General features: G+C 50.1%; 1 protein-coding gene across 1 annotated transcript in view; it reads right to left on the bottom strand.

Annotated features, from left to right (window-relative positions):
• Positions 1–765: 765 nt before the first annotated feature.
• Positions 766–24,809, bottom strand: part of LOC115660926 (cytosolic arginine sensor for mTORC1 subunit 1-like) — a 43,337-nt gene continuing 19,293 nt past the window's right edge. The window contains exons 3-9 of the mRNA XM_030582863.1: positions 7,123–7,316; positions 6,529–6,661; positions 5,060–5,183; positions 4,129–4,242; positions 3,487–3,569; positions 1,726–1,820; positions 766–856 (exon numbers count right to left, since the gene is read on the bottom strand). Coding sequence (XP_030438723.1) covers positions 791–856; positions 1,726–1,820; positions 3,487–3,569; positions 4,129–4,242; positions 5,060–5,183; positions 6,529–6,661; positions 7,123–7,316 — 809 coding nt within the window. The 3' untranslated portion in view covers positions 766–790. The remainder of the gene's footprint in view (positions 857–1,725; positions 1,821–3,486; positions 3,570–4,128; positions 4,243–5,059; positions 5,184–6,528; positions 6,662–7,122; positions 7,317–24,809) is intronic.

A 24,809-nucleotide genomic window follows, 5' to 3' on the forward strand; every position in this document is an offset into this window, starting at 1 on the left:
TGTCTTGAGCACCTGGCAGGGCTGTCAACACTGCTACAAGACCACACAAATCCCAAACAAGGTCATTTTCTCCCCACCCTTGACCATGTGTCAGGAATGATTGTACCATAGCAACCTCTGTCCTTGGCACTCAGCCACTAGACAACCCAGTGCCCAGCACCTCTTCTCACGCAGCCAGCCACTGCCCCCGACACATGAAGGGAAGAAACTCCCTATCCCCTACCACATACACAGAGATGCCCACCAGCCAGCCTTTAGGAAGAGCGTCCCACTGCTGCCTAAGCTTCATCGCAAATGAAATACTAAATACTGGAGGCTCTATGCAACTAGGCAGTTGGCTACAAAAACAGTCAAAGGAAAAAAAAATGTGACAGGCTTGACTCCACACTGAGACAGTACAATCCACAGGTAGGCAACATCTGCCCAACACCAGTTCATGGTGGACTCTGCTCCCTGAGGGGTGGGTCTGGGGATACAAGGAGCCCTGGGCAGGTAACACTGAAACTGCTGCAGGAAACTCAGTTCCCCAGTGGGACACTCGGGAGCCTGTCAGAGCCAGCCACTCCCAGGGAGAAACGCAAGGACTCTCCCGCTGAAGCCCAGGGCTTTCTCCACAGCTGGGCTGTGTCCCGCACCGCAGGGCAAGCCACACCCCGGAAAACCTCGAAGACAAAGAAGAGGGCCGCCATCAGAAACAGGAGACTGGAGTGTTCTCCGCCCTGCTCTCAGTGGTTGAGCTCCCCCTCGCCTTTCTGGACGGCGTCAGAGCGCATGGGAGCTGCCGTGCCAGCTAGCTACTGCTCTCCTGGCGCTTCTGGAGCAGCTCGATGATGCCGTCAATGCCTTCCTCTGGGACCTAGCAGCAGAGAGAGGAAGCCAGAGCTATGTTACCAAAGACAGAGCTGCATGGCCATCACTCCCTTGCCAACTGTACTTGAAAGGGGGGTGCTGGAGGGAGGACTGGGTGAACCCCAAAAGTCTGTTCCCATGCAGCCTCCACAGGGATCGCCAACTCCCACTGCAAGGTGGGATCAGATCTGCTCCCCAGCTCTATTTATCCTCCCCTTGGCAAAGAAAGCAAGATCAGGACCAAGCTAGTTATCCCCTGCCTTCTCCACACAACATGGAGACAGGGGAAAGGTGGCAGCTAGGCAGGGCTCCCAGAATCCTCATGGCATCCCTCTTCCCCCAGCCTTTGTGGGGCAGGCACTGACAGCCAACAGTTCAGTAACAGACGTCCTCCTGGACCCCCCTGGGGTCCCTCCTGCTGCCCAACACATTCTTGGTACCAGCATTTCTCACGCTGCAGCCCTGGCTTGGCACTAATGCAGGGAGCAGCTGCCAGAGCCAGAGAGGTTCAGTCTTCAGATGAGATGCATTCCTGTGCCTCCCACCCTGAGCAGGACCCCCGCAATGGGGCACTGACCCCTGCGCTGGTGTCAGAGCAGCCAGGATGAAATGCCACCATCCAGGGAGCCATGCAGGGCTCGGAGACTGATGAGCCGCAGGCCAATGGCGAGAGGCCCATTCAGACAGCGAGGCAGTCAGGTGGCCTCAGCCCCTTGGAATGTCTGTTCAAAGCAGGGGGCTCTGCCCCCGCCCCCCCCCCCCAGGGGCTGGGAGAGAACTCCTCAGTTAAGGGGCTGAGAAGCTGGTCAATTGCCAGCATCTGTTTGCCCGCTTCATTTCTAGCATGCTGAGATCTGGGCAGAGGAGTCGACTTACCAGGGCATGGTCGAAGTTAAAGGTGCTGATGTAATACGCTGATATGTCTGCATCGGCCAGAGGCTCGGCGATCTGAGCCACTATCCCACACTCATCTGAGGAAGGGGAACAGAGGGGCCAGTGTGGGTACCAGCCCAGTGCCTCTGGAGACAACCTCCTCCTATCACCCATGTGCCCCTGCCCCATAGGCTAAGGGCTCTCTAAGCTCTGGGCTGTCCAAGACCAAGCTGGCAGACTCATGCCTAAAATGGGGTTTGAGCAGGGGGCTGGACTAGAGGACCTCTTGAGGTCTCTTCCAACCCTAATCTTCTATGAACTCTAATACGATACCACCATGAAATGAGTGCCTCTTGGCTCCTGGCCAGGCAGCCCACAGCCATTGCACTCCCCGCCACCGAGCGGCCACAGGGGCTGGGGCTTCACGGCCAGGCACCGGTGTTCAGTACCAGCATGCTTTGTTGCTCTCTGGGGCCCTCATAGGTGACATTTTGGCAGATGCTCCACTGCCATCACGGTCCTTCGTCTGGCACCTGCCAGACGAAAAGCTTGGGGACCACTGATCTAGTCTGACCTCCTGCACAATACAGGCCACAGAATCTCACCCACCCACTCCTGTAACAAACCCCTAATCTTTGTCTCAGTTATTGAAGTCCTCAAATCATGGTTTAAAGACCTCAAGGTGTAGAGAATCCTCCAGCAAATGACCCATGCCCCACACTGCAGAGGAAGGCAAAAAACCTCCAGGGCCTCTGCCAATCTGCCCTGGAGGAAAATTCCTTCCCAACCCCAAATATGGTGATCAGCTAAACCCTGAGCATGTGAGCAAGACTCACCAGCCAGACACCTAGGAAAGAATTCTCTGTAGTACCTCAGATCCCACCCCATCTAACATCCCATCACAGGTCATTGAGCATATTTACTGCTAATAATCAAAGATCAATTAATTGCCGAAATTAGGCTATCCCATAATACCATCCCCTCCATAAACTTACCAAGCTTAGTCTTGAAGCCAGATATGTCTTTTGCCCCCACTGCTCCCCTTGGAAGGCTGTTCCAGAACTTCACTCCTCTGATGGTTAGAAACCTTCGTCTAGATTTCAAGGCTAAACTTTCTAGCGTCCAGTTTATATCCATTTGTTCTTGTGTCCACATTGGTACTGAGCTTAAATAATTCCTCTCCCTCCCTGATATTTATCCCTCTGATATAATTATAGAGAGCAATCATATCTCCCCTCAGCCCAGGGCTGCCCGGGGGGGGGGCGCGGCAAATGGGGCAATTGGCCCCACAGGGGCCCCCCCACAAGAACATAATATTCTATAGTTTTGCAACTTGTTTTTAAAATGGAAGGGGCCCCCAAAATTGCTTTGCCCCAGGCCCCCTGAATCCTCTGGGCGGCCCTGCCTCACCCTTCTTTAGCTTAGGCTAAACAAGCCCAGCTCTTTGAGTCTCTTTTCATAAGGCAGGTTTTCCATTCCTCAGATCATCCTAGTAGCCCGTCTCTGAACCTGTTCCATGTTTAAGAAGGATGAATTCAAACTGGGAGACCAGAACTGCACACAGTATTCCAGACGAGGTGCAGACTGCTCTGCCACTGGCTTCTGTGACTCTGGGCGGGTCACTCTGGGCACACCTATCCCCTGGGGATAACAGCCTGCCCTGCCCACCAGAGTGCACTGAACATTTCAGCCTGGGAGGGCTCAATGCTGCGCTGAAGGCAGCTGATCCGCTGGGCAGGAGAGCTTACACCTTGTTCCACTTACCGAAGCCCAGTGGCTGCCCGCCAATTCTCACCATCCGCCAGAGCTCCCCAGAGGAGCTGGTCAGCAGCAGGTCACTGGGGAACCTAGAAGCGTTTAATGGAGTACGTCACTCCTGCCCTAGGACCGTTCTCATTCCCCCACTAGCTGGCATGAGCCAGGGCACAGACTCCCATGAAGCTGCTCCTAGAACCCTGGGCCCACCCTAATTCCAGGGGTGGTTCCCCAGTCCTTAATGCCCGAACCCTCTGCACAGCCCACCTGCTGACTTGGGACTGGGGCAAGGAGGAGAAAAGCCACACCACTCCCAAAAACATCACAGCGGGGGGAGAATGGAAGCAGGCAGGAGCCAACAGGAATGTGACTCCTCCAGAACACCAACCTCCCAATCCCAAGGCCAAATCTTCAGAGTATGTGGGCCAGGGCCGCCCAGAAGGGGGGCCAAGTAGGACATTTTGCCTCAGGCCCCACAGGGGCCCCCCACGAGAATATAGTTCTCTATAACATTGCAACTTTTTTATGGAAGGGGCCCCCAAAATTGCTTTGCTCCAGGTCTCCTGAATCCTCAGGGCAGCCCTGATGTGGGCAGCTTTAGATGGGGTGAAGGACACTGAGTCCATCTTCTCGTGGATGAATGGTACCTACTTCTTCTGGGTCTCTGCATCCATGACGATGGAGATATAGCCCTCGATCAACGAGAAAGCGAAAAACCTGATGGAGTCGAGATCCTGACTGCCTGGAGCAGCTTCCTTTAGAGGGCTGCAAACACAGAGGGGACAGAGGGGTTAGCCCCAGAAGCACACAGCAGAACATAGCCATTTCATGGCTGGCTCCTGGAGAGAGTTACAGATGTGCAGCCCCCCCAAGAGGTGCCTTTACTTGGAGTCAGTGAAATGCCTTGTTGGCATCTTTAATACCAGCTGGCTGGTGATGCCATGTCTAGCCCAGTGCTGTGAGTAACAGATCTTCTGGGCCAGCCCCTGAAACAAGCCAGGTCAGACCCAGCTGCTCTATCCACAAAGCCATCTCCCCTCACCTTGAGCACTTATTGTCTGATCCACCTCCTGCTGGTCAGGAAGGTCCTCCTTTTCCCTCCCCCAGTTGAGCTAAGGCTGAACTCCAGCCCACCCTCTGCTGGGGGATGCTGTCCTGTGGGAAGACCCTTTCAGCTCTGCCTTTGACAAAGTTCTTTCAACCCCAGTGCTGCATGCAGTGTCCCAAGTGCCATCCAAGCCAGGTGCTGGAAGGCTTGACATCACCACTGTAGCCCCATATGCCCCCATAGGGCATTGTGGGCACCTCCAGGTGCACTGCAAAGGCCTTGGTCCCCCGCCCATCAAAGCCCTTGGGTGCCTGAAGGTTCTTTAGCAGTTCATAAATTCTTCAGCGATCTGGAGGTTTTTGGCCACACTCCAGCCCTCCACCCTTCTCTTCAGGGTCTGTGTTGAGGTGAGAGGCTGTCCCCACACTTCCAGCTGCACTCTCACCTACACTGCAGTGCATTTTAGTACAGAGAATGCCTATGCTAAGGGGTGGGGCTAACAGTCTCCTCCCACTGCCCCGCGCAGCTGCCTACCTGTGTGAATAGAACAGGACGTCTATGAGCACGGTCGCAATCGCCGGCAGGGTGTCAGGAGCCACAGTCAGGATGCAGAACCTGTTCCTGGGACTCTGCACAGGGTGCACGGTAGGGCTCGCCGCTGGGAGGAAACAATCACTCATACAGCCCGGACTGCCAGAGCACGAAGCACCCTTCTCATGCATGGCAATGAATGCAATATCACGGAGCTGATGGTGCAGCAGCATGGCAGGAGTCTAAGCTGGCAGCAGCAAGCAACTCTCATGAACTCAAACCACTTGTAGGACTAGCTGGGGGTGATCAGTACCTGGCCCCACAGATCAGCTTACCCTGGAGACTAGACACTTCAGATGTGAGCCAGGGTAGCACAGCAGCACCACCTTGAGGAGGTACTGCACAGAGACTGACATTCGGGTGAGGAAGAGGAAAAATCAACAGGGCTCAATTCCTACAGCTACACTGGCAAGGAGCAAATGGAAACAAATCGGCAGAGCAGCATATGCTGCAGGCAGAGCAAGGGGCTGGGCCGGGACAAGCCAGGCAAGCTCGAGCCACCTGCACAGACAGCTGCTTCTGTGCGCAGAGCAGGTGCTCGATGGAGGAACTCAAAACTTGAGGTACTAGTGCCCTCCAGGGGCAGAACTATGCTACTGCTACTCTGGGCCATCAATAAAAGTGTACCTTCGGTCACACGGTCTATTAATGCTCCATTTATAGGTGGATTAGAATGGGTTAATAATCAGATGTTACAGATAGTGTATAGCACATAATACTGTTACAGGCAAACCAGCAGAAGGCATGACAGATTGGACTAATCACCATTTATTAAAAGAACATGTATTCTCTCTATAAACCATTTCTAAGTGGAACCTTAATACATGCGCGAGCACATTTCTGATTGTCCCCTAGCTAGACTCCAGTCTCTCCCTGGATCCCCAAGAATTTCTGGTGTCTACCAGAGTGGCACCTGCAGTCATATGCATGTAATGCCTAGTGCATACCACTGGCAGAAGCAGGACTGCCTAAGAAGGTGGGAGGGGAGAAGAGGGGGAAGGAAAGCAGTTTGCGCTAGGTGCTCTGTTTGAGAGAACCCCAAGCCAAGTGGCACGGTGACCTGACACACTGGGTCACAATGCCACTCAGAGTTTTGGCCTGTCCATCACAACAGAGGGGCTAGGCCACTAGGCCAAAGCTGAGTGGTGCCAGTTAAGTGGATGTATGAATGGTTCATACGCTGCACGACATGTCTGGGGACCCCCCCTGGTTTACCACAGTCTGTCCCGTTCAGTAACTGATCTGCGCTGGAGTGGCCGGAGCCAGAGAACAGAACTGTTCATGCTGGCAGGGTGAGCCCACAATAGGTAGTTTTCTGTTGCAGGGGACAGCGGAGTTGCTCATTCAAACCCCTCCTACATTCTGCAGAGAGCAGACAGGGTGAGAGCCCAGAGGAGCAGTCCTGGACTCACCATGCTTGGGTTTCAGGAAGCCGTTGCTCACATCATCACAGTTAACAGGGATGGACTCTCCCTTCACCTCCTTGTAGATATCAAACTCGCCGGTCAGCGTGTGGATCACCACAGGCAGGTCCTTCTCCCGCACCTGGGGAGAGCAAGAGACCTCAAGCCTCACCCTTCAGCTTAACCTCCCCCTGAAAGCCTGCTGTCTCTTTGCCATTCTTCTCTACCCCCACAAGGAAGGAAGAGGTGAGCTTCTAAACCCACATCTCACCTAGCCCACCGTCCATTCAACTGAACAGCATGCAGGGAAAAATCTCACGCACGAACCTTTTAGGGTGTCTCATATTGCTATGGCGAGGGCAGCCTGACCCCTGCTATTCTCAGAATGGCACCCAGTACCCTCTGAATCACATTCAGTATTGAAGAGGTGGATATGTTCATCAGACTGTTGCCATAGGAGAGCCTGCACCATTCACCTAATGAGAGTTTCTCTGTCACACGCTTTGTGTAGTTGCTTGGGGCCAATTAGAGTCCTTCACCCACAGCCCCGCTCGAAGGAGCCTGCCACAGGGGATGGCCATGGGGAGAAGGTGGGGGGCTCACCAGGATGAAGTCCGTTTGGTAGGTAGACAGCATCAGCACCGAGACATTGTGCTCAGCCAGTGGTGCGATGACGGACTTGGCAATCTTCGTCACTCCTATGGCCTGGGAGCTGGTAGAGGACCTGCCGTTGGACAAGACGTTGAGCACCAGCCAGGTGGAATCCACCACCTGCATGAACTCTGATGGGGGCAACTCTGAAATGCCAAGAGGCTGAGGTGAGACTCCAAGCAGGGATTCAGACTGCAGCATTAGAAACAGACATATCAGGCCACCTAATGACTAGGTCACCTAGCACCTATCCCTTCCCAGCACCAGCTCAGAGTGCTTTACCAAGCAGTTAGAGGTTATCAGCCAGTATACAAATTGGGAAACTGAGGCACAAGCTCTCACTGAGCTGCTCAACATCATGCAGCCGGAGGGAAATAAGCCAGTTGCACAGAACTGTTTCAGTACATTCAATGCATTCCCATTAGCTACGCCGACTATCTAAGAAACTTTATTACATTATTTGTATTGCAGTAGCACATAGGAGCCCAGTCATGGATCAGAACCTCATTGTGCGAGGTGATGTACAGACAGGACAGAAAGAGCTTGCACTTTGACTTCACAACCACTAAGTCAGTGGCTCTCAACTTTCCCAAATGACTGTACCTCTTTTAGGAGTCTGATTTGTCTTGCCTACCCCCAAGTTTCACCTCACTTGAAAACGTGCTTACAAAAAATCAGATCTAAAAATATAAAAAAAGGTGACAAGGCACACTACTATTGAAAATGTGTTTCCTTTCTCATTTTTACCATATAATTATATGGTGAATCAAACAGAATATAAATCTTGTACTTGCATTTCAGTGTATATTATATAGAGCAGTATAAACAAGGTCTTGTATTAAAATTTAATTTGTACTGATTTTGCTGGTGCTTTTTATGTAGCCTGTTGAGTTGATGTACCCCCTGGAGGACCTCTGTGTACCCCCAGGGGTATGTGCATCCCTGGTGGGCAACCATTGCTGGCCTACACCATTCCAGTTACAGTGCTCTCTGGCAAGCCATCCCACAGCTCCTGGCAGCGCTCCCAGAAATGGTGGTTCTGGAAGGTTCTGAAAGGCCACCTGAGATGCAGTGAACTCCAAGGCCACAGGGCCGGAAGGGAGCACTGTGATCCAGTCTGACTGCCTGTCTAACACTGGCCAGAGACCTTTCCCTGAACTAGTTTGAACTACAGCATCTCTCAAATATCCAACTGAAAGAACTGCCAGCAATGAGAATCCACCACAATCTTTGGGAAGTTGTGCCACTGGTTAATTGCCCTCAAAAATTTTTACTTTATGTCTAGCCAACATGTCTGGCTTCAGTCTCCAGCCAGTGGCTCATTATACCTTTGTTAGGCTGACAAGTCCTCTGTTGTCAACTGTGTTCCCCATATAAATACTTAGACAATTAAGGGGTAACTTGATCAGTCTTTGTTAAAAGAGATTGAGCTCCTTGAGTCTAATTATAAGCTATATTTTCCAATCCTTCAATCATTCGCTCGGCTCTTAACTCCCTGCAATTTATCACTGTCTTGAACTGTGGACACTGGAAGAAGATTCCGGCAGCAACTGCATCAGTGTCAAAAGCAGAAGTAAAATAACCACCCTGCTCCTACTTTGTGTTCCCCTCTTTATGCATCCAAGGATTGTATTAGCCCTTTTTGCCACAGCATGACAGAGGGAGCTCATGTTCAGCTGACTGGGCCCCATGACTCCCAAGTCTTTCAGAGTCATTGCTTCTCAGGATCGGGTCCCCACCTCCTGCAAGTACGGTCTGCATTCTTTGTTCCTAGGCATATAACTTTACATTTGGTTGTATTAAAACACTGCTTGTGCCCAGCTTCCTCAGTGATCCAGACCTCTCTGGATCAGTGACCGGTCTTCATTATTTACCACTCCCCAATCTTTGGGTCATCAGCACACTTTCAGCAGTGATTGTTTTCTACCAGGTCACTGATAAAAAGTGTTAAGTAGCCTAGGGCCAAGAACTGATTCCTGTGGCCCCCCACTGGAAGAAAAGTCCACATTTACACTGAGACCTATCAGCTAGTTTTTAAATCCAGTCAATGTGGGCCATGTTAATGCTGTACTGTTCTAATTTTATAAATCAAAAAACTTGTCTGCATCCACACTGGCACCAGAGAGATGCAGGCTGAACATACTGCAGAATGAACTAGTTCTTAGCATGCATGTCCTCCAGCTGGAGCACACAGTCCCTTACAAGCATGCTATGGAGGCCACAGTTCCTACAGCATTAGATTTCTCTAGTAAAGAGAAGGCCAATGTGTCAGCAGCACAGTTGTGAAAAAAGCTATCTAGTCGTTCAACTCCAAGTCCTGCACCCTAGGCCAATGGGCCAAGCTGCCCACGCCACCACCTACCCCCAGCCTTTGCAGAACTGCACTGTACAGCCTGGTTTATTCAGCCTAGATCTAAGAGAATCCAAGCCAGGCTCAACATGCAGTCCTGGGGAGGAAGGAGAGCTCCGCTCACAGCCAAGAGGCTCAGAGTCACTGCTTTCATCATCCCCATACCCATAACTGCACTGGTCATTGGGGAAACCATCAATTGTCTCCACCGCTGACGATTGTGTGCGTCAGAGCTTGAGTCTGTGCAAAGTCCATTCCTGTCCACTCTTATGTTGTCAATCCATCTCTTCTTCTGTCTACCTCTTCTCTTCCCCGGTACTATCCCTTGGAGGATGATCTTGGATAGGCCAGATCTTGTTACACTTCACTTGTTACAGCTTGCACTTCATGGTCAGGAGATTTTCATATGACTCAGCACATTGGGTGGTGATGTTGTGGACCTCTTCATTAGTGACATGGTTGAAGTAGGAGATGCCCAGGATTTTACAGAAGTATCTCATCTCTACAATCTGTATTTTCTGTTCAAGTGCTGCTGTAAGGGTCTATGTCACACACACATACAGAAAAATGGGAGATGACCAATGTATGCAGCAGTGTCAGTATGGATTCCAGGGAAATGTTCTTATTCCTCCAAATTGGCTTTAGATTTGCCATTGCTGCTGTTTGCACAGTTCTTGCCTGAATTTCAGCCTTGAATCCTTCATCAATGATGACTGCCCCCAGATACTTGAACTGTTTCACTGTTTCCAGCTCTTGTCCACTGACAGTGATATGGGAGCTCATCCCATCACATCTGTCTGCCATCAGTTTGGTTTTCTCTGCAGTGATTTCCATGCCCTATTATGCAGAGGTTTCATCCAATTGTTTCACAAGGTTGGCAAGTTCATCTTCGTTGCCTACCAGGCCATCAATGTCATCAGCGAACCGAAGATTTGAGATTGTTTGCCCCTCACCCCATGCTGGCTGTGCATGTGAGATCTTCTAGGGCACCAGTCACTGTGCACTTCCAGTAGAGATTGAAGAGCGTGGGCGAACGAAGGCAGCCTTGCCAGACTCAGTGGTGCGAAACCACTCTCCTATTGTGCCGCTGGTGAGAACTGCACTGCTGGCCTTGGCATACAGTTGTTTAATGGTAAGAATAAGCTATATCCCAACACTGTACTTCATGGATGCCCAGAGAGCTTCGTGCCATACTCTATCAAACACCTTCTTGAAGTCAGACTATCAGGGTTGGAAGGGACCTCAGGAGATCTAGTCCAACCCCCTGCTCAAAGCAGGGCCAATCCCAAAATGGCCCCCTCAAGGATTGAACTCACTACCCTGGGTTTAGTAGGCCAATGCTCAAACCACTGAGCTATCCCTCCCCAAAAGGAAGCCTGCATGTTTCTGCCTCTCAAAGACATGTGTGTCCTGGTGGTGTTGCAAGTACTTCTCACATGAACACTAAGGTTGAAAATCTGTTCTGTGGTGTTTCTTCCAGCACAAAAGCCAGCCTGTTCTTCAGTGACGATATTCTCTGCTTGTGGCTTCAATCTGTTCAATATGACCATCAACAGCACTTTGCTGGGATGGCTAATTAAGCTTACGGTCCATTAATTTTGACACAATTGCAGTTTGGTTTTCTTTGGCCGAGTGATGACTAGTGACTTTGTCCACATAGAGGGCCACTCACCTGTCTACCAAATCTTGTTGCAAATCTTGGTAGGTACATCTATTTCTCCTCTGAATTTCATCAGTTTGGCTAGGATGTTGTCAATACCTGTAGCCTTTCCATTCTTGAGTGATTTCATAGCTGTCTCCACTTCTTCACATAGTATTGGAAAGTCATCCTCCTCTGCTGAATCTGGGCTGGCAGACACTAGGATCTCCATTTGTCTGATGGCTGTATAGATCAGAGCAGTAGTTTGTCCACCTATTGATGATGGTCTGTTCTTCTGTAAAAAACTGTTCCCTTCTTTGTCTTGAATTGCGTTAGCTTTGGTCCATCTTTCCTTTGTCAGATCTTTAGAAAACAAGCCTTCCAGGTTGTTATTTTTATTATTGATGCACTCAATTTTAGAGCATTATTTTTCACTCTCTCTCCTTGGCCACCTTCATTCCTTTCTTGATCTTTCTGTCAGTCACTCTGTATTTATCTGCTCTCTCAGTGCTGTTGTCTCTCAAGTTCTTTTAATGTCACATTTGTAGTATTTCATTTGTGACCCACTGTTTTGTCTTCTTAGGTTTCCCAAGGATGTCCATTGCTGCCTCATTCATTACAGCATTGAAATAGTTGGTCAGTGTTTCTAGGTCTTCCTCTAGAGCAAGCAGCGGGGCAAATTTTCTGCTGATCATTGCTTGGAATGACACTGCAATGTTTCGGTCTCTGAGTCACTGCTGGTGCAAGGGAAAGTGCCATGAACTGGTTTCCCTTATGGCGAGACAGCCAGGTTCTAGGATAGGGGGCAGGAAGACTCATTCACTGGTTTGAAGCCTCAACAAATAAAGGTTCGTCCAAGATGGTTCATGCTGCAATGAGTGGGGTATCCAATGTGATCATGGATGCTGGGAGGCACAGAACAGCACCTGTCTCTCCAGCCTGGTCATCCCAGAAGCTTTGCAGGCCAAATGAAAGGTTAATACCCTTTCTGTGTAGGGGCAGCATAAAGCAAAGCGTGATGTTGTGGTGGGTGTGTGCTATAGACCACTGTATCAGAAGGATGAGGCTTTCTTCAGACAACTAACGGAAGTTTCCAGATCACAGGCCCTGGTTCCAATAGTGGACTTCAATCACTCTGACAACTGCTGGGAGAGCAATACAGCAGTGCACAGACAATCCAGGAAGTTTTTGAAGAGCGCTGGGGACAACTTCCTGGTACAAGTGCTGGAGGAACCAACTAGGGACCATGCTCCTCTTGACATGCTGCTTACAAACAGGAAAGAATTGGTAGGGGAGGTAGAAGTGGATGGCAACCTGGGCAGCAGTGACCATGAGATGGTTGAGATCAGGATCCTGATGAACAGAAGAAAGGAGAGCAGCAGAATACAGACCCTGGACTTCAGAAAAGCAGACAGAGTCCCTTAAGGAACTGATGGAGCGGATAGGGAGCTGTAGACAGGAATTTGAGAGCGTTTGACAGAGGGAGGCTTACAATGGTGAGGAGGACCCGCAACACCTGTGCCAGCACTGCTTCTGTCTCCTCCACCTGCGCCTGTAGCCAGACAGAGCACCAAAGCATGGATGCTTTTACCCAGATTCTGGTGTGGGCTTGCAAAGACTGTAATTTGCAATTTCCACTTACTGATATCCAGGCTGGGGGTGGCATCCAATGTGAAAGGTGCCTACTGGTGGAATCTCTCAGGCAGCAGGTGGGAGAGCTACAGGAGGAGGTGGCCAGGCTGAGGAACATCTATGTCCATGAGCAATTCCTGGACAGTATCCAGGTGGAGACAGCTGACGGTGCTGTCCCAGTTGACAGGACTACTGACACTCCAGTGAAGGAGGAGATGCCTCAGGGTGTATCTGACACACCAGTGGAGGAGGAGGCTCAGGGTGGACACAGCCAGCTGGTTACTTCTAGCAGCAGGCAGTGCTCCACCGCTGCTGCGAACCCTCCTGTTGTGGTAAAAGATAACCATTATGCTCTTCTTGATACAGGAGAGAAGAAATCACCCCCAACAGTTAAGGGGTGAAGCCTCGTACCCCTAAGGCTGGGAGGTCTGCTGCCACCACTGATAAGAAACGTAGGGTAGTGGTGGTTGGAGACTCTCTGCTGAGGGGGACGGAGACACCCATCTGTCGCCCTGACCGTTCATCCCGGGAGGTATGCTGCCTGCCAGGGGCCCGTATCCGAGATGTTACAGAGGCTTTGTCGAGGATTATCCGGCCTTCTGACTACTATCCCATGCTACTCATCCATGTGGGCACAAATGATACTGCGAGGTGTGACGCTGAGCAGATCAAGAGTGACTACAGGGCTCTGGGAGTACGGGGCAAGGAGTTTGGAGCGCAGGTGGTATTCTCTTCGATTCTTCCTGTTGAAGGTAGGGGTCCGGGCAGAAACAGATGCATCGTGGAAGTGAATGCCTGGCTGCGAAGATGGTGTCGCCAGGAGGGCTTTGGCTTCCTCGACCACGGGATGCTATTTGAGGAAGGACTGCTAGGAACAGATGGCGTTCACCTTTCGAAGCGGGGAAAGGCCTTATTTGCGCACAGACTGGCTAACCTAGTAAGGAGGGCTTTAAACTAGGTTCGACGGGGACAGGTGAGCAAAGCCCACAGGTAAGTGGGGAACAAGACCTGGGAGATGGGTTGGAAACAGGAGGGAGCACGGGCTATAATGGCAGAGAGGAAGGAGGGTCAGGGCAAAGCTGGGGGGCAAGATCAAACCAGTATCTTAGATGCCTTTATACAAATGCAAGAAGTATGGGTAATAAGCAGGAAGAACTGGAAGTGCTAATAAATAAATACAACTATGACATTATTGGCATTCCTGAAACTTGGTGGGATAATACACACAACTGGAATGTTGGTGTGGATGGGTATAGTTTGCTCAGGAAGGATAGACAGGGGAAAAAAGGGAGGAGGTGTTGCCTTATATATTAAAAATGTACACACTTGGACTGAGGTGGAGATGGACATAGGAGACGGAAGGGTGGAGAGTCTCTGGGTTAGGCTAAAAGGGGTAAAAAACACAGGTGATGTCGTGCTGGGAGTCTACTACAGGCCACCTAATCAGGCGGAAGAGGTGGATGAGGCTTTTTTCAAACAACTAACAAAATCATCCAAAGCCCAAGATTTGGTGGTGATGGGGGACTTCAACTATCCAGATATATGTTGGGAAAATAACACCGCGGGGCACAGACTATCCAATAAGTTCCTGGACTGCATTGCAGACAACTTTTTATTTCAGAAAGTTGGAAAAGCTACTGGGGGAAGCTGTTCTAGACTTGATTTTAACCAATAGGGAGGAACTTGTTGAGAATTTGAAAGTAGAAGGAAGCTTGGGTGAAAGTGATCATGAAATCATAGAATTTGCAATTCTAAGGAAGGGTAGAAAGGAGTACAGCAGAATAGAGACAATGGATTTCAGGAAGGCGGATTTTGGTAAGCTCAGAGAGCTGATAGGCAAGGTCCCATGGGAATTAAGACTGAGGGGAAAAACAACTGAGGAGAGTTGGCAGTTTTTCAAAGGGACGCTATTAAGGGCCCAAAAGCAAGTTATTCTGATGGTTAGGAAAGATAGAAAATGTGGCAAAAGACCACTTTGGCTTACCCTTGAGATCTTGCGTGACCTACAAAATAAAAAGGCGTCATATAAAAAATGGAAACTAGGTCAGATCACGAAGGATGAATATAGGCAAATAACACAGGAATGCAGAGGCAAGATTAGAAAAGCAAAGGCACAAAATGAACTCAAACTAGCTATGGGAATAAAGGGAAACAAGAAGACTTTTTATCAATACATTAGAAGCAAGAGGAAGACTAAGGACAGGGTAGGCCCACTGCTCAATGAGGAGGGGGTAACAGTAACGGGAGACTTGGAAATGGCAGAGATGCTTAATGACTTCTTTGTTTCGGTCTTCACTGAGAAGTCTGAAGGAATGTCTAGTACAGTGAATCCTTACGGGAAGAGGGTAGGTTTAGAAGAGAAAATAAGGAAAGAGCAAGTAAAAAAGCACTTAGAAAAGTTAGATGCCTGCAAGTCACCAGGGCCTGATGAAATGCATCCTAGAATACTCAAGGAGTTAATAGAAGAGGTATCTGAGCCTCTAGCTATTATCTTTGGGAAATCATGGGAGACGGGGGAGATTCCAGAAGACTGGAAGGGGGCAAATATAGTGCCCATCTATAAAAAGGGAAATAAAAACAACCCAGGAAACTACAGACCAGTTAGTTTAACTTCTGTGCCAGGGAAGATAATGGAGCAGGTAATCAAAGAAATCATCTGCAAACACTTGGAAGGTGGTAAGGTGATAGGGAATAGCCAGCATGGATTTGTAAAGAACAAATCGTGTCAAACTAACCTGATAGCGTTCTTTGATAGGATAACGAGCCTTGTGGATAAGGGAGAAGCGGTGGATGTGATATACCTAGACTTTAGTAAGGCATTTGATACAGTCTCGCATGATATTCTTATAGATAAGCTAGGAAAGTACAATTTAGATGGGGCTACTATAAGGTGGGTGCATAACTGGCTGGATAACCGTACTCAGAGAGTAGTTGTTAATGGCTCCCAATCCTGCTGGAAAGGTATAACAAGTGGGGTTCCGCAGGGGTCTGTTTTGGGACCGGTTCTGTTCAATATCTTCATCAACGATTTAGATGTTGGCATAGAAAGTACGCTTATTAAGTTTGCGGACGATACCAAACTGGGAGGGATTGCAACTGCTCTGGAGGACAGGGTCAAAATTCAAAATGATCTGGACAAATTGGAGAAATGGTCTGAGGTAAACAGGATGAAGTTCAATAAAGATAAATGCAAAGTGCTCCACTTAGGAAGGAACAATCAGTTTCACACATACAGAATGGGAAGAGACTGTCTAGGAAGGAGTATGGCAGAAAGAGATCGAGGGGTCATAGTGGACCACAAGCTTAATATGAGTGAACAGTGTGATCCTGTTGCAAAAAAAGCAAACATGATTCTGGGATGCATTAACAGGTGTGTTGTAAACAAGACACGAGAAGTCATTCTTCCGCTTTACTCTGCGCTGGTTAGGCCTCAACTGGAGTATTGTGTCCAGTTCTGGGCACCGCATTTCAAGAAAGATGTGGAGAAATTGGAGAGGGTCCAGAGAAGAGCAACAAGAATGATTAAAGGTCTTGAGAACATGACCTATGAAGGAAGGCTGAAGGAATTGGGTTTGTTTAGTTTGGAAAAGAGAAGACTGAGAGGGGACCTGATAGCAGTTTTCAGGTATCTAAAAGGGTGTCATCAGGAGGAGGGAGAAAACTTGTTCACCTTAGCCTCGAAGGATAGAACAAGAAGCAATGGGCTTAAACTGCAGCAAGGGAGATTTAGGTTGGACATTAGGAAAAAGTTCCTAACTGTCAGGGTAGTTAAACACTGGAATAGATTGCCTAGGGAAGTTGTGGAATCTCCATCGCTGGAGATATTTAAGAGTAGGTTAGATAAATGTCTATCAGGGATGGTCTAGACAGTATTTGGTCCTGCCATGAGGGCAGGGGACTGGACTCGATGACCTCTCGAGGTCCCTTCCAGTCCTAGAGTCTATGAGTCTATCCCTTGGGAGGCTAATATGAGGGGTCAAGGAATCCAGGAGAGCTGGTGTATTTTAAAGAAGCCTTATTGAGGGCAGAGGAACAAACCATCCTGATGTGCAGAAAGAACAGCAAATATGGCAGGCAACCAGCTTGGCTTAACAGTGAAACCTTTGGTGAGCTTAAACACAAAAAGGAAGCTTACAAGAAGTGGAAATTTGGACAGATGACGAGGGAGGAGTATAAAAATATTGCTAGATCATGCAGGGGTGTCATCAGGAAGGCCAAGGCACAATTGGAGTTGCAGGTAGCAAGGGATGTGAAGGGTAACAATAAGGGTTTCTACAGGTATGTTAGCAACAAGGTGGTGGTCAGGGAAAGTGTGGGACCCTTACTGAATGGAGGAGGCAACCTAGTGACGGATGACATGGAAAAAGCTGAAGTACTCCATGCTTTTTTTGCCTCAGTCTTCACAGACAAAGTCAGCTCCCAGACTGCTGCACTGGGCAGCAGGTATGAGGAAGAGGTGAGCATCCCTCAGTGGTGAAAGAACAGGTTAAGGACTATTTAGAAAAGTTGGACACGCACAAGTCCATGGGTCCAGATCTAATGCATCCGAGGGCGCTGAGGGAGTTGGCTGATGTGATTGCAGAGCCATTGGCCATTATCTTTGAAAATTTGTGGCGATCCATGGAGGTCCTGGATGATTGGAAAAAGGCAAATATAGTGCTCATATTTAAAAAAAAGAAAGAACCCAGAGAACTACAGACTGGTCAGCCCCACTTCAGTCCCCAGCAAAATCATGGAGCAGGTTGTGATGCTGTACCCCATAATGCTTTATGGGAATATGACATAACTGGAATATGTTGTGTGCTGCCTGTGCCATGTAACATCTCTGTAAAGGTTATGGTCTACTATATCTATTCATCCTATTTGTACACATATATCATTTTGTACTTGAGGTTAAGAGTATTGGCTGTACACTTGCTTGATTGCTAAATAAGCTTTGTGAGGCATTTTGTCAGCTTCTTTAGGAAGGAATTTGCAAGGTTAAGTACCCAATCAGGAAGCACTTGGAGAACAATGCATCTTGGACTGATCCAATCCACATAAGAAGTCTTCCTGGAAACATACAAGATACCATGTGGACAATGGCTTCTGCCTGCAAAGACTGACTCATGCATGGACATGTGACTTGCCCAGGTGACTCCAGAACTCCATCCTGGAGCTGGACTTTGCATAGGAGTGAGACTCCACTCACAAGAGAAAGTCTATTTAAACCCCTGGGAGCCCCATCCATTTGGTCTTCAGCTGGCTAAAGAGAGCATCTCCACCCCCCAAGATACTTGGAAGAAACTGGAACAAAGGGCAGAGACTGCAAGGGGTGAGAGTGATTGCTGGACCCAGGCTAAAAGGACATTAGTCTGTAAAAGGGAGCATTCTGGAACTGGGGAGGCTCTTATCTGTATTCAGGTTTGATTAGGCATGGATTTGTGCGTTTTACTTTGTTCTGTCTGTTACTACTTGGAACCACTTAAATCCTACTTTCTGTATTTAACTAATAAGTAAAATGATTTTATTAACTCAGAGTATGTATTATACCTGGGGGAGCAAACAACTGTGCATCTCTCTCTATCAGCGTTACAGAGGATGAACAATTTGTGTGTTTACCCTGTAAAGGCTTTACACAGGGTAAAAACGGATTTATTTGGGTTTAGACCCCATTGGGAGTTGGGCATCTGAGGCCATGGCTACACTAGAGAGTTGCAGCACTGGTGAGGGGGTTACAGCGCTGCAACCTAGGATGTGGCCACACTTGCAAAGCACGGCCAGCGCTGCAACTCCCTGGTTGCAGCGCTGGCTGTACACCCGGTCGAGCCTCGGGTGTAGCGATTCCAGCGCTGGTGATCCAGCGCTGGTCAGCAAGTGTGGACCCCACCAGCGCTTTTATTGACCTCCAGGGTATAAGGAGGTATCCCAGAATTCCTGTCCACAACAAACCGGAAGAAAGGGAGAGCTCGGAGTTCAGCCAAACTGCTTATTTAAAAAACAAACACAGCGAGGCAGGCAGGGGAATTACTTTGGAATGTTCACAGCTCTTTGCTTGGAGAGAGAAACAGCACGCTCACACGGCAGAGGGGGAGGGGTTGCTTATCTGGTCTGACGGGTATTTAGGAGTGCATAATTTGCATTTAGTGAATGAGAGAGGAGTGGGGGAGGGGAGTCAGAACTTTTAAAATGATTGAAGCTAGGCACTGTGGGCTTGTCTACATCAGAAAGTTGCAGCGCTGGTGAGGGAGTTACAGCGCTGCAACTTTGAAGGTGTACACATCTGCAGGGCATCACCAGCGCTGCAACTCCCTGTTTGCAGCGCTGGCCGTACTCCCGTTTTGTCTCGGGTGTAGAGGATCCAGCGCTGGTGATCCAGCGCTGGTAATCCAATGTAAACACTTACCAGTGCTTTTCTTGACCTCCGTGGAAGGAGGAAGCCTCTGGTAATCAAGCTGGTCTCCTTCCCCAGCTTGCTCTCGCGTTCCCGGAACCCCGAGCAAGCAGGTCTCCTTCCCTGCGGTTTGCAGGGGGGTTCGGGAACGCGAGAGCAAACCGGGAAAGGAGACCAGCTTCGCCGCGGTTTGCTCTCCCGTTCCCCGAGCAAGCAGGTCTCCTTCCCTGCGGTTTGCAGGGGGTTCGGGAAGGCGAGAGCAAACCGCGGTGAAGCTGGTCTCCTTTCCCGGTTTGCTCTCTCGTTCCCCGAACCCTGAGCAAGCAGGTCTCCTTCCCTGCGGTTTGCAGAGGGGTTCGGGAACGCGAGAGCAAACCGCGGCGAAGCTAGTCTCCTTTCCCGGTTTGCTCTCTCGTTCCCCGAACCCCGAGCAAGCAGGTCTCCTTCCCTGCGGTTTGCAGGGGGGTTCGGGAACGCGAGAGCAAACCGGGAAAGGAGACCAGCTTCGCCGCGGTTTGCTCTCCCGTTCCCCGAGCAAGCAGGTCTCCTTCCCTGCGGTTTGCAGGGGGTTCGGGAACGCGAGAGCAAACCGCGGCGAAGCTGGTCTCCTTTCCCAGTTTGCTCTCTAGTTCCCCGAACCCCGAGCAAGCTGGTCTCCTTCCCTGCGGTTTGCAGAGGGGTTCGGGAACGCGAGAGCAAACCGCGGCGAAGCTGGTCTCCTTTCCCGGTTTGCTCTCGCGTTCCCCGAACCCCCCCTTGAAGCCGCCCAACAGCGCTGCAGTGTGGCCACATCTAACACCACTTGCAGCGCTGGTTGCTGTAAGTGTGGCCACTCTGCAGCGCTGGCCCTATACAGCTGTACTAATACAGCTGTAACAACCAGCGCTGCAAAATTTTAGATGTAGACATGGCCTGTGTGTCTTCCAGTCCTTAGAACTTGCAAGGCAGGGAGCTGAGAACAGTGTCAACTCCAAAAATCCATTCTGTCTGTCTCCTCCACGCTCCCTGTCACATTCCACCCCACCCCCCTCTTTTGAAAAGCACGTTGCAGCCACTTGAATGCTGGGATAGCTGCCCACAATGCACCACTCCCAACAGCGCTGCAAATGCGGCCACACTGCAACGCTGGTAGCTGTCAGTGTGGCCACACTGCAGCGCTGGCCCTACACAGCTGTACGAACACAGCTGTAACTACCAGCGCTGCAGAACTGTAAGTGTAGCCATGGCCTGAGTGTTAAAGACAGGAACACTTCTGTGAGCTGCTTTCAGGTAAACCTGCAGCTTTGGGGCAAGTAATTCAGACCCTGGGTCTTTGCTGGAGTAGATGGGTGTGTCTGGCTCAGCAAGACAGGGTGCTGGAGTCATGAGCTGGCAGGGAAAGCAGGGGTAGAAGTAGTCTTGGCATGTCAGGTGGCAGCTCCCAAGAGGGCTTCTGTGATCCAACCCGTCACACCGGTCCTCAAGAAATCCATTTTGAAGCACTTTGAGGACAGGAAGGTGATCAGGAACAGTCAACATGGATTCACCAAGGGCAAGTCATGCCTGACCAAACTGATTGCCTTCTATGATTAGATAACTGTCTCTGTGGATATTGGGAAAGCAGTGGACGTGATGTATCTTGACTTTAGTGAAGCTTTTGATATGGTCTCCCATAGTATTCTAGCAGGCAAGTTAAAGTAGTATGGATTGGATGAATGGACTATAAGGTGGACAGAAAGCTGGCTAGATCGGCGGGCTCAAAGGGTAGCAATCAATGGCTCAATGTCTAGCTGGCAGCCGGTATCAAGCGGAGTGCCCCAGGAGTCAGTCCTGAGGCCAATTTTATTCAACATCTTTATTAATGATCTTGCTGAGGGTGCAATCCATCCCATCATCCAGTTCGCAGATGACACTAAGCTGGGGGAGAGGTAGATATGCTGGAGGGTAGGAATAGGGTCCAGAGTGACCTAGACAAATTGGAGGATTGGGTCAAAAGAAATCTGATGAAGGGGGCAAGGACAAGTGCAGAATCCCATGCACCACTACAGGCTGGGGACTGACTGGCTAAGCAGCACTTCTGCAGAAAAGGACCTGGAGATTACGGGGGACAGGAAGCTGGATATGAGTCAGCAGTGTGCCTTTGTTGCCAAGAAGGCCAATGGCATATTGGGCTGTATTGGTAGGAACTTTGCCAGCAGATAGAGGGAAGCAATTATTCCCCTCTATTCGGCAATGGTCAGGCCACACCAGGAGTGCTGTGTCCAGTTTTGGTCCCCCTACTACAGAAGGGATGTGGACAAATTGGAGATTGTTCAGCAGAGGGCAACAAAAATGATTAGGGGGCTGGGGCACATGATTTATGAGGAGAAGCAGAGGGAACTGGGGTTATTTAGTCTGCAGAAGAGAAGAGTGGTGGGAGTGGGGGGAATTTGATAGCAGCCTTCAATTACCTGAAGGAGAGCTCCAAAGAGGATGGATCTAGACTGTTCTCAGTGGTGGCAGATGAGGAACAAGGAGTAATGGTCTCAAGTTGCAGTGGGGAAGGTCTAGGTTAGATATTAGGAAACACTATTTCACAAGGAGGGTGGTGAAGCACTGGGATGGGTTACCTAGGCAGGTGGTGGAACCTCCTTCCTTAGAAGTTTTTAAGGTCAGGCTTGACAAAGCCCTGGCTGGGATGATTTAGTTGGTGTTGGTCCTGTTTTGAGCAGGGGAGTGGAGTAGATGACCTCCTGAGGTCTCTTCCAACCCTAATCTTCTCTAATAGGGCTCATCTCCTCCTAGCAAGGTGTGTCTGGAAAAGAATGGCAGCTGATCAAAGGAGAAGGCTAGAGTGTACACAAGGCTAGCAGGATCAGTGGAGGAAAGGTGCTAGGAAAAGGGTAACAGCCCCTGCCAGCTAGCACTGCCTCCCAGCCTCAGAGCTCCACCCATGCAATAGCCTGGCAGCCTGCTTTGTAGGAGACAGCAAGGCCAAGGCAGTGCTAGGAGACTCTGCATTTGCACCACAGCCCGAAAGCCTCACCCATTCACAAACAGATTAGTCCATATCAAGGATCCCTTCGGGTACATCTACACTGTAATAAGAGATCTGCAGCATGGCTGCAGCTGGCCCAGGCTCACAGAGCTACGAAACTGCAGTGTAGATGTCTGGACTTGGGTTGGAGACCAGATTCTGAGACCCTGTGAGGGGGAAGGTCATAGAGCCGAGGCTCTAGCATGAGCCTGAATGTCCACCCTGCTAGGTTTAGCCCACAGCCCAGCCTGAGCCACCTGACCCGTGCTCTGAGACCCACTGCCAAGGGTTTATCATTGCCACATCGACATCCCCTTCATCACTGTGGGTCAGTCTGCACAGCCCTCCGAACCAGGCCAGGGACTGTTATGTATTTACACAGGCTGTTTGATGCTGCCCCACAGCCATGGTACCGTGTGAACAGGCCTGTGCTAAGCAGTCAGTCAAGTGTCCCTTGAGAAGGGCCAAGACACACAGGAGCCATCAGCACACAGGAGAGAGAACCAAGCAGCTCAGCACTCTCCCCTCAGAGCAGGCCCGGCTCCCAGGCCCATGAGCCAACAAAAGCAAACACTGCACGGCACTAGCTACAACAGTTAACCCCAGCCAGCCCCATAGCATCTAGGCTCTAGAGACACCTGCCCCTCAGCCCCTCCAGCAGGAGGGATCCTGCCATCCAAGAGCCCCCATTAGTAGGAGGTGCCAAGTCTGCTCCCCACACCCTGCCACTTTTCCTGCCTCAGGATGCTCCCTGGGGCTGGCGTTCCTGCCAGTGCACTTCCTGCCCGGCTACAGCATTTCCACCAGGAAGCCAGGCCCTGCAGTCCGGCTGTGCAGAGCCTGGGTCCAAGACAGCCGAAGTGGGGGATATGAAAGCAAGACAGCCTTGGAGCCAGTCAAGAGTAGGTGGTGTGGCAGAAGCCATGAGGCTGCTGCAACAAGTACAGAGACCCAACTGCAGCTGCTGTCTCGGTAACATATGAACCTTCCCGCCCAGCAGCTAGTTACATCCCACTTACACAGCCATTCGTTGTGCCAAGCCTCTCCAGCTGCAAGCACTGTGCAAGCAGGCCAGGACCTCTCTCAAGGAACCAATGCAGGCAACAGCTGCCTTGGATGGGGACTTGCTGTTTCCACACTGCAGTGTAACACATGCTGACTGGTGACAGAGCTTGCTAGTTCCAGGACAGAGCCCTGCCCCTTTGCTGGTGCATACCTCTCCCTGCACAAGAGACCTAACACAGGAACAATCTCCATGGTGCCAAAGGAATGTCCTGCTTAGCTTGTAATCAGGACTGTATGTTTATGCAGTACCTGAAGGGCAAACACTATATAGGCAGAGGCAGGCTGGGGAGGTGGGGCTGCAGTCAAAATCAAGGGAGAGATGGTTCACTGACTCAGATGGTACTGGGGGACCCAGCTTGAGACAGGTCAAGGAAGGTGTGCGCCGATCCACATTGGGATGGGACCCAGTTCCAGGCCATAGCAGGGATTGGGTTTGGGTTAGGTGAAGTTATGCCAGGAGCCAGACAAGGTTTTGTTCAGATCTTAGACTGAAGGAGTGGGTTTGGATACGGCTTTTCAAATCCCGTGTCACAATTGTTTTATCTCACATCTAGCTTCCATCCAGCCTGCTGCAATCCCCAGCATGCCCAGCTCCGACACCAGAAACCAGAAGGGCTGTTATTTGCATGGCCTTATGCATACTGTGGTTTTTCCACTGGTGTCAATTTTCAAGTCTCTCGCCATTACTGCAGCAGAGCCCTGTTGTAAAGGCATAAGCTCAGGTTAACACCCACGAGCAGTTCTCATCACGATGCATGATCACTACACAGAAAGTTTCCTGACTTGGACAGGCAAAGCAGAATAGCCAAAAGGCAGCCAGCTAGAGTGAGTTCAGACAGGCAGCTTACTACAAAGCCAGGACAGGTGGTTAAGGCACTGTCTGTAGCTCGCCCTTCACGCTGTGCACTCCTCCCGCTCTGCAAAAGAAAGAGGAAAAATCCTCTTTCCCATGAAAACAAAGGGACTGACAGCGTTTACTTCTGTCAGTATTTCAGGCCAGAATTACAATAGTAACAGCCGTGATCTAGCAATCGGTGTTACTACAACCTGACTTGCCCTTGCCTGCACATCTGCTTTGCACTGCACCAGGTGCTGGATCAGAGCTATTCCCTAGTGCAGGTAAGGCTTTACTGCTCCAAAAACCAGCATGAGTGGGACAGGGCCTGTCATGCACCGGTCCCCAGGTACCTCAGCAGCTAATAGACAATTCAGAGCCAGTGAGATGGATAATTCTCAAACCAGGACCAAAGCCAGAGGCCTCTGTATTTACAGGCTATGAACTCCTTGACGAACACCGAAGTGTCAGGTCCTTTCCCAGAATTCAAACCAATTTAATTTCAACCCTTCTGATTGGAAGGGCAGATGGGGAAAGAGAATCATTAAGTGACTTGCTCAAGGCCACAGCAAGTTGCTGGCAGCACTGGGAGTAGAATCTAGCACCCACCCCTCCTAGTCCTGTGCTCTCACCACTAGAGAGCACTCCCCCCCCAGATGAAAAGCTTTCTGAATTCAGCCAAGACTTGTCTGCATTAGGATTTTAGCCCTCAGCGTGGCTGTCCCTTAGCGCACAGACACACAGCATTAG

The sequence above is a fragment of the Gopherus evgoodei genome, chromosome 13, assembly GCF_007399415.2.
Source record: "Gopherus evgoodei ecotype Sinaloan lineage chromosome 13, rGopEvg1_v1.p, whole genome shotgun sequence".
In the NCBI taxonomy this organism is placed as follows: Eukaryota; Metazoa; Chordata; order Testudines; family Testudinidae; genus Gopherus; species Gopherus evgoodei.